The 10,168-nt window shown below is 40.7% G+C and overlaps 1 protein-coding gene across 4 annotated transcripts in view; it reads left to right on the top strand.

Moving 5' to 3' along the window:
• The window catches only part of C1GALT1 (core 1 synthase, glycoprotein-N-acetylgalactosamine 3-beta-galactosyltransferase 1), a 35,340-nt gene extending 28,341 nt beyond the window's left edge, over positions 1–6,999 (top strand). For 3 of the 4 annotated variants that reach the window (XM_038390005.2, XM_038390004.2, XM_043509257.1), the window contains exon 4: positions 804–6,999. In XM_038390005.2, coding sequence (XP_038245933.1) covers positions 804–1,007 — 204 coding nt within the window. In that variant the 3' untranslated portion in view covers positions 1,008–6,999. The remainder of the gene's footprint in view (positions 1–803) is intronic. The other variant, XM_043509258.1, reaches the window with a different exon arrangement.
• Positions 7,000–10,168: the final 3,169 nt, after the last annotated feature.

Raw genomic sequence — 10,168 nt, 5'->3', positions numbered from 1 at the left:
TTCCAGTGAGAGTTTGGCTAGTTTGAACTAAGGCTGGTCAAAATTTAGGATGTAATTTGTAGAAACAACAATCCACTTATTTTCTTCAAAATTTTGAAAATTTAATTGAAATTGCAAATTTTGGGGGCAAAAATTGAACAGCTTCAGTTTAAACAGGGTGGCAGAAAAATTAGAGATTTAAGAAATTTGAGGGGTTATCCATTGTTGCTCACTATTTGCATCCAAGCAGAAATCTGTCGGGTACCTTGCTAGTACCAGGTCTTTAAACAAAGTACTTTAGCTGTTTTGGCTGTTTCTGGCATCTTTGTTTTAACTGCAAGGCTGGAGACTTGAAATTGAATTTGAAATACGGGAAACCAAGCTGAAGATGTCCTGGAGAATAGGTGAGGAAAATGGAAGGTAAGGAAAAGTGGATGTAGAGAAACCTGGGTGAAGATTCTGGGAAGCAGAGTCCACATAAACCAGTTACTTGCACAACACATTAGTGAGTTTTAGAAACTACACTGTGCTCACTGTACGCCAGACATGCTCTTAGTCATGTTGTCACAGAAACTATCTAAAGCACATCAAGCATTCTTGAAAGATGTTAATTTCCATTTGGGGATGATCAAGCAAAATAGAATACCAGGGTCTGAGTACTCTATTCCTGCAAAATTTAGGCTTTGCAGTGTGAATTATTGATAAAGGTGAATTGTTTGATAAAGGGAAGCCAAATATGTATTTACACTGTAGAGAGAGTTATTTTTAACATTTTATGCACATTTTGAAATGTCCTCTGAGTCTTTTTGTTTCCCCATTTTTAGGGTCCTGGATGCTGCTCTGATCTTGCAATTTCATTCCACTATGTTGATTCCATAACTATGTATCAGTTGGAATACTTGATTTATCATCTCCGACCATATGGTTACCTATACAGGTACAATCCTGACTCACTCAAGAATCTAGAAAAGCAAATGAAAAGCAAAGCAGAGGATAATGATACAAAAGCTAAAGCAGAAAGCTCCTGAAACTGAATCAGACTTCTACTCAATATGTGGAACTGACAGAAGTATCGTGGAGTGAAAAGCAGCTACATCTAGCTCAGACAGGACTCTGGAATTGCTAGTAGTAATTCTTTTTGAATTTTAAAAGCTCTGTGGTGATGGTCTTCCTCTGTGACTGCAAACTGCAGGTTTCGTTGTACAATTCTTACTCATGGGGATAGTGGGACTTTTCACATGTTAGGACTGCAGAATCAGGCCCTAAAGCTTTTACATGATCTGTGAAATCTGAGGTGGCTTTTTTACAAGTTCTTGTTTATATTATTGTATTAAAACAAATGGTGGTGAGGTTCAAGCACGATTATGCAGTATTTTCTAGTTGTTGTTTTTCTTTTTGCCCCAGTTCCCCTTCCCATTATTTTGGATAAGTACTAGTATTAGAAATCTTGGGCTACATTGGTCCATCACTTTGAGATGGTGATGATACTGGAGAAATTTGATGTGAAGTAACTGGGCTGAAAAGAGGGAAATAAGTCTTCAAAACCACTCCTGCCTTAAAGACAGACTTCAAACTATTTGGTGTAATTAGTAATACTGTGCCTGTTTAATGTTGAAATATGAAGTACTTCCCAAATGAAATGAACTTGTTACTCTTTGCCTCATCATAAACTTCCCCCAAGATACTATTTGTTCTACAAAACAACCACCCAGTTGGCTTGCTCTAATTGGTGAAAAGCCCAGGAATAGCAACTCTATGCCTCCCCACTCTATGCCTCTTGGTGTGTACTCCTTGCTTGAATGGGCACAAAATTCATCCAAAAGCTTTTTAATGTACATATGATAGAAATAAACCTCTTAAAAGTGAAATTTCCTCCCCTTGTATTCATTCTGTAAGCCAAAAAATGTGTGATATAACACCACAGTCATACAATAAAGACTTGCTAGACAGCAAGGCGTTTATGCACTAGTGTACAGTAATTTCCAGATTCACCCAGTGTTACTATTAGTTTATTTCTATTTAATTTACACATTGCTTTATTGTAGGTGTTTTGTGGGCGTGGGGAGGAGGAGGGTTCTTTGTTTATGGAAGTGATTTTGCACCCAAAAAGGTACTATTTTAAATCACAGTATAGGTTCTCTTACTATGATTTTTTGAATGTTCCCTACAAATTCTATTTTATTTGGTTGTAATATGTAGTTACCCTTCTGAGGGTTTTGTCTGGTTTATAGTGTCTTTTTTCTGTGTCTTCAGTTTAAGATTTTCATGTGTCATTTTAAATTCTCTTTATTGTCTGTCTTGTGAATGTATTGTACAGTTATTCAGGTAAGCCAACCTGAATGCAAGGACCCTTTCAAAACGTGCATTTATTTCGTCCACTATGTGGCTACGGGAGTAGCTCTGTCTAACTAAAAAGGATCCACTGGTTATCTGTGAGACTGACAGATTATCAATATATTAAAATACAATCAGAGGTTACACCCACTATAGAAGGGGAGTTTTTTTGTTTTTTTTGTTTTTTGCTCTTGAGATCAATACATAATTTGCCCAGTTTTATGTTCTGCCTAGCTTGACACATTGGCTGTCTTCGGTCCTCAGTTTCACAAAAGCTTCTTTATCACTTTTCTGTTGCTAGTTTTCATCTTCATCATATTGGTGAGTTTGGCCAAAACCTTACTTCCCTTAGCCAGTGTTTTTGATGAGGTCATATTACTGGTTGTAAATGGCCTTACTAAAATGGTTACCACTGTTCTCTTGAGGATGTTGCTAGGAGATTTTGGGACTCTGGAGTAGTGTGTCTCAAACATTATTTGCCAACAAACATCATGACTGACTTATCTATTTTCTTCTGTTCTGCCTTGTGACATGATGCCAATAACTACAGTATCTCATGAATGTGAAGTAAACATAGCCATTTTTGCTGCTCCTCAGTGTCTGAACACAGGATTATTTATATTCCCTAGTACCACTGATGTTTCCATATACAGTTATTTTTAGTTATTTCATATTTAAATCTAAATATTTCATAATGAGTATTTTTCACTAGCAGGATTTCCTCACACACAGGCTGGAAGGGGTCAGAGCTTTAATGTGTGCTGTGAATTGACCTATAGAACTCTTTAAAATTTGAACCTATTGGGTGATTAAAAAGCTGTGCTTTTTATCCAAGATTATGCTGATGCTGGTCCAAAGAAGAAAATTTATCACTTGTGTTTTCAGCTGAACTGTAGAAGGTGATTAAGTTTAGCAAAGTATTCCCATGTGAGACTCACTCGTTAAACTAACATTAGGTCATATATGAGATGCAGCAAATAGGATTGCTAAATCAATATGCTAAAAGCACTGACAGCAACAGTGATTAATATATTGTTCAGATTCTTGGCTAAACCATTTTATTAACAGCTGATGACATTTAATCTAAATTTAACAAGTTGATGGTTTTGATTTAAAATTCTGTATACTCAGCCAATGTAAATGACCTACTGAATTGCAAATCTATAGTTCCCCACTACCATTCTCTTCTCCTTCAATGTCACCCATTGACCTGTAACAAAAAAGGAACTTCTCAGCTTGTGGTGTAGGCAGCCAATGTTTTAGTGAATTGGGTGGGCTGTGTCTTGAGAAATGCAAATCTCCTTCTCCAATAAAGTGTTAGCAAGGATACTTCAGAAAGCATTTAGTACAGGGGTGGGCAAACTATAGGCGGGGGCCACATCCGTCCCTTCAGACATTTTAATCTGGCCCTCAAGCTCCTGCCGGGGAGCGGGGTCCAGGGCTTGCCCCACTCCATGCATACCATGGCTCCCGGAAGCAGTGGCATGTCCCCTCTCCAGCTCATATGCATAGGGGGGTTCCCCAGGGGGCTCCACATGCTGCCCCCATCCCAAACGCCACCCCTACAGCTCCCATTGACCGGGAACCGTGGCCAATGGGAGCAGCAGGAGTGGGGCAGATGGGGCAGCATGAAGAGCTGCCTGGCTGCACCTCCAGGTAGGAGCCAGAGGGGGGACATTCCGCTGCTGCTGGGAGCTGGTTGAGGTAAGTGCCACCCAAAGACTGCACCCTGAACCCCTCCTGCACCCCAACTCCCTGCCCTAGCCCTGATCCCCCTCCTGCCCTCTGAGCCCCTCAGTCCCAGCCCAGAGCACCCTCCTGCACCCCCAACCTCTTATCCCCAGAGCCCGCACCCCACATCTGGAGCCCTCACTCCCTGCCCCAGTCCGGAGCTCCCCTCCCACACTCTGAACTCCTCATTTCTTGCCTCACCCCAGAGCCCTCATCCTTTTCCCACACCCCAATTTCGTGAGGATTCATGACCTGCCATATAATTTCCGTACCCAGATGTGGCTTTCAGGCCAAAAAGTTTGCCCACCTCTGATTTAGTATCTGGCTAAGAAGGCTTCTGTCTCTACCCTCCACCACATATACCCAGAAAGGAGAACAGAAGGTTTTGCCTTCCAGTATCACTGATTGAGAAGTATCTACTTGACTTTATCGTAAATTTTTCTAAAACTATTGGTTTTTTTTGTCAAACTCCAGTATCATTATGGAAACAAAATGAATGATACGTAGGGATTATTAACTTGTTTTTTACTTTGGTAGCCATTTTACCAGATAGCTTTCCAAACTTGGCTACCTAATAAACATTTATGATTGCTTTTATTAGAGGGGCTTTCAACATTGCAGCCTCCTTGTATAGCATTCTACAATTGTAAGCCACTGATTTCAGTGTCATGTCATCACTTTAAGAGCAAGCACATAGTAAAATGAGTACTTTTGCAGCCCAGGCAAGCTACTACAAGGAATCCTTCTTTAGTTGATTATTTGCTTTCCTTAGAATATGCCTTTGAAGTGCAGGAGCGCAGGATGTCTTATGCTACAGTGCTTATTACTCTTGATTTTTAATTTTAAAAAAGCTTGACAGAGTTCTGTACCACAATGTACAGAAACAATCCAATCATGTAATTCTAGTCTAAATTTCTTTAAGAAAATTACCTGGCAGTAAATTCTCTACAATCCCTGGGGTTTATACTGAGAGTCAGACATACGGGGCTTGTTCTTTCAATAGGCTTCTTAATATTTTAGGTCCTTTTTGTTTTTCAGAACATTCATTAGACATGCATTAGTTTCCAGAGGCATGACAATATTATCAAATTATCCGAAGCTCTTACTTGTGGGGTGGTACTGAATGTTACATTTTTAGATGAGTGACTCAATTGAACTTTAATCTTTTTACTCTTTGTTGTTAATTCAGTTTAGCAATTTGCACTGTTGGTACACTCCCCAGTAATACCTTGTCTGTCCTTTTGCTCAACATTTCTTTCCCCTTTGATTTTTTTTTTCCTGATCTTTCTGAGAACGCTTCTACAGCTCCATCCAGTTACACTTTCATAAGTGAAAGAAAGTTTCAGTGACTGCATTTTAACGGACTACTCCCAAAATAGCTAGGAGCCTTTTAGTTTAAAGAAAAGGAGTACTTGTGGCACCTTAGAGACTAACAAATTTATTTGAGCATAAGCTTTTGTGAGCTACAGCTCACTTAATCTAATCCATTCAGTGGGGAGATTTATATACACAGAGAACATGAAACAATGGGTGTTACCACACACATTGTAACGAGTGATCAGGTAAGGTGAGCTATTACCAGCAGGAGAGCAGGGGTTGGGGGGGGGAACCTTTTGTAGTGATAATCAAGGTGGGCCATTTCCAGCAGTTGACAAGAACATCTGAGAAACAGTGGGGGGGTGGGGAATAAACATGGGGAAATAGTTTTACTTTGTGTAATGACCCATCCACTCCCAGTCTTTATTCAAGCCTAAATTAATTGTATCCAATTTGCAAATTAATTCCAATTCAGCAGTCTCTCATTGGAGTCTTTTTTTTTTTTTTTTTTGAAGATTTTTTGTTAAAGAATTGCCGCTTTTAGGTCTGTAATCGAGTGACCAAAGAGATTGAAGTGTTCTCTGACTGGTTTTTGAATGTTATAATAAAACTCATACAGATGCAGACAGACATAATCATCCTTTCCAAATGCAAACAGATGGACATCAGACCAAAGGGACTGAAGGTAAAAAATCCATTACAATCTACATACCACACACACTATGCTGACAACTTGTGCCATACACTCTCAAAGAAACTGCGGAACCACCTGATCAACATCCTCTCTACAGCAAACAGGGAAAGATTAAGAATGAGTTCTCAAAACTGGATACTCTCATTAAAAAAAAAAAAAAAAAAAAAACCACCTTCCACATAAACTTCCTCTTGGCTGGCTGAGGGGGTCTTTCATATCAAGGTTCCTTCCCTACTCTGAACTCTAGGGTACAGATGTTGGGACCTGCATGAAAGACCCCCTAAGCTTATTCTTATTAGCTTAGGTTAAAACTTCCCCAAGGTATAAACTTTTACCTTTTGTCCTTGGACCTTTATGCGGCGGCCACCACCAAGCATGTTAAACAAAGAACGGGGAAAGAGCCCACTTGGAGACATCTTCCCCCTCCCCCCCAAATATCCCCCCATAACAATAAATAAATTTGTTAGTCTCTAAGGTGCCACAAGTACTCCTTTTCTTTTTGCAGATACAGACTAACACGGCTGCCACTCTGAAACCATTTAGTTCACATACTCTGATAATCTGGAGAAAGAGGTGGCATCTTGATAACATAACTACCATTGATATTTATGATTTGGGCATGCACACACCACAATGAGAATAGTCAGCTTAGTATAGGACTTAACCTTTCCAGTTTTTACTATGGCAAGAAAAAATGTGTGAGAACCCCAACAAATGTAGCAGCTCTTCATCTTACTGTGTGGTGTTAAATACTCTGCTAAATGAACTGCAGCTGTTCGTATAAAAAATAGTTTCAGGAAGACGTATGTTGCTGCTGAGCAGTCTATTCCATTAAAATCAGTGAATGTTCTGGAATTCGAGACAAGAACCAGTTTCAATTGTGGTCAACAATGAATGGTGACTTACATGTTTTTAAGTGATCAACATTTACAAATTTTTTGTTTACAACTTCTTCGAAGTGCCTTTGACCATCTTTTAATAATGAATTCAAAGTGATAACTGCACAAATAAAATAATCACACAAAGCTTGTCTCTTGTGTTCATTTACTCATTCAATACAGGTGAGCTTGATAGAGGCACCTGCTTACCTAGGCATTTCCTTAAAATTTTTTTCAACTCAATAGATAAGGAATGGCATATGTTGAAAAAACAAAAACCATCTCATTTTGCACTTGTTTCCTATCTTTTGTTTGTGCTACATAAATATACATGTTCATATTTTCTTTACAAAACAGACAACCTAGGAAACTTCGTTTTGTATTTTTTTTTCAATGTGAAGTTAGGCCCCAGTATTATAAACTGGATCCACACAGGCAGGCCTTTGTTCCTGCAGAGTCCCATTGATTTCAGTGTGGTGCAACTGCAAGGTTTTGTTTTCCATTATTCAGTTTATAGGATCCAGATCTAATGCTTATATATAATTGCCTCAACATTAGTCTAGAACTGTTAGAAAGTAATCCTTTTTTGTAAAACGTCACACGTCGTTTCCATGTGCTTTTCAACTCTTTCAATGACTATTGTATTTTTGCACGTATACCTAAAATTCATACTTTGTTTCAAAAACTTTGCATTTTTTCATCTGAGAAAATGATCAGTTTAAAGTGACCACTTTTTACATAGTTTCCTAGATTCAGCAGACAGCACACACAACTCCAGTTTTTTCATTACACTGAATATCACTGTGACAGAGTTCAGAGTAGCAGCCGTGTTAGTCTGTATTCGCAAAAAGAAAAGGAGTACTTGTGGCACCTTAGAGACTAACAAATTTATTAGAGCATAAGCTTTCGTGAGCTACAGCTCACTTCATCGGATGCATTTGGTGGAAAAAACAGAGGAGAGATTTATATACACACACACACACAGAGGACATGAAACAATGGGTTTATCATACACACTGTAAGAAGAGTGATCACTTAAGATAAGCCATCACCAGCAGCAGGGGGGGAGGAAAGGAGGAAAACCTTTCATGATGACAAGCAAGGTAGGCTAATTCCAGCACTTAACAGGAATATCAGAGGAACAGTGGGGGGTGGGGTGGGAGGGAGAAATACCATGGGGAAATAGTTTTACTTTGTGTAATGACTCATCCATTCCCAGTCTCTATTCAAGCCTAAGTTAATTGTATCCAGTTTGCAATTAATTCCAATTCAGCAGTCTCTCGTTGGAGTCTGTTTTTGAAGCTTTTTTGTTGAAGGATAGCCACTCTTAGGTCTGTGATCGAGTGACCAGAGAGATTGAAGTGTTCTCCAACTGGTTTTTGAATGTTATAATTCTTGACGTCTGATTTGTGTCCATTCATTCTTTTACGTAGAGACTGTCCAGTTTGGCCAATGTACATGGCAGAGGGGCATTGCTGGCACATGATGGCATATATCACATTGGTAGATGCGCAGGTGAACGAGCCTCTGATAGTGTGGCTGATGTGATTAGGCCCTATGATGGTATCCCCTGAATAGATATGTGGACAGAGTTGGCAACGGGCTTTGTTGCAAGGATAGGTTCCTGGGTTAGTGGTTCTGTTGTGTGGTGTGTGCTTGCTGGTGAGTATTTGCTTCAGATTGGGGGGCTGTCTGTAAGCAAGGACTGGTCTGTCTCCCAAGATCTGTGAGAGTGATGGGTCGTCCTTCAGGATAGGTTGTAGATCCTTGATGATGCGTTGGAGAGGTTTTAGTTGGGGGCTGAAGGTGATGGCTAGTGGCGTTCTGTTGTTTTTTGTTGGGCCTGTCCTGTAGTAGGTGACTTCTGGGTACTCTTCTGGCTCTGTCAATCTGTTTCTTCACTTCAGCAGGTGGGTACTGTAGTTGTAGAAATACATGATAGAGATCTTGTAGGTGTTTGTCTCTGTCTGAGGGGTTGGAGCAAATGCGGTTATATCGTAGCGCTTGGCTGTAGACAATGGATCGAGTGGTATGATCTGGATGAAAGCTAGAGGCATGTAGGTAGGAATAGCGGTCAGTAGTTTTCCGATATAGGGTGGTGTTTATGTGACCATCCCTTATTAGCACTGTAGTGTCCAGGAAGTGGATCTCTTGTGTGGACTGGTCCAGGCTGAGGTTGATGGTGGGATGGAAATTGTTGAAATCATGGTGGAATTCCTCAAGAGCTTCTTTTCCATGGGTCCAGATGATGAAGATGTCATCAGTGTAGCGCAAGTAGAGTAGGGGCATTAGGGGACGAGAGCTGAGGAAGCGTTGTTCTAAGTCAGCCATAAAAATGTTGGCATACTGTGGGGCCATGCGGGTACCCATTGCAGTGCCGCTGATTTGAAGGTATACATTGTCCCCAAATGTGAAATAGTTATGGGTGAGGAAAAAGTCACAAAGTTCAGCCACCAGGTTAGCCGTAACAGTATCGGGGATACTGTTCCTGACGGCTTGTAGTCCATCTTTGTGTGGAATGTTGGTGTAGAGGGCTTCTGCATCCATAGTGGCTAGGATGGTGTTTTTAGGAAGATCACCAATGGACTGTAGTTTCCTCAGGAAGTCAGTGGTGTCTCGAAGATAGCTGGGAGTGCTGGTAACGAAGGGCCTGAGGAGGGAGTCTACATAGCCAGACAATCCTGCTGTCAGGGTGCCAATGCCTGAGATGATGGGGCGTCCAGGATTTCCAGGTTTATGGATCTTGGGTAGCAGATAGAATACCCCAGGTCGGGACTCCAGGGGTGTGTCTGTGCAGATTTGTTCTTGTGCTTTTTCAGGGAGTTTCTTGAGCAAATGCTGTAGTTCCTTTTGGTAACTCTCAGTGGGATCAGAGGGTAATGGCTTGTAGAAAGTGGTGTTGGAGAGCTGCCTAGTAGCCTCTTGTTCATACTCCAACCTATTCATGATGATGACAGCACCTCCTTTGTCAGCCTTTTTGATTATGATGTCAGAGTTGTTTCTGAGGCTGTGGATGGCACTGTGTTCTGCATGGCTGAGGTTATGGGGTAAGCGATGCTGCTTTTCCACAATTTCAGCTCGTGCACGTCGGCGGAAGCACTCTATGTAGAAATCCAGACTGCTGTTTCGACCTTCAGGAGGAGTCCACCCAAAATCCTTCTTCTTTTTGTAGTGTTGGCAGGAAGGTCTCTTTGGGTTAATATGTTGGTCAGAGGTGTGTTGGAAATATTCCTTG

This window comes from Dermochelys coriacea, chromosome 2, assembly GCF_009764565.3.
Source record: "Dermochelys coriacea isolate rDerCor1 chromosome 2, rDerCor1.pri.v4, whole genome shotgun sequence".
NCBI classification, from domain to species: domain Eukaryota; kingdom Metazoa; phylum Chordata; order Testudines; family Dermochelyidae; genus Dermochelys; species Dermochelys coriacea.
This window is presented reverse-complemented; position numbering and strand designations above follow the sequence as displayed.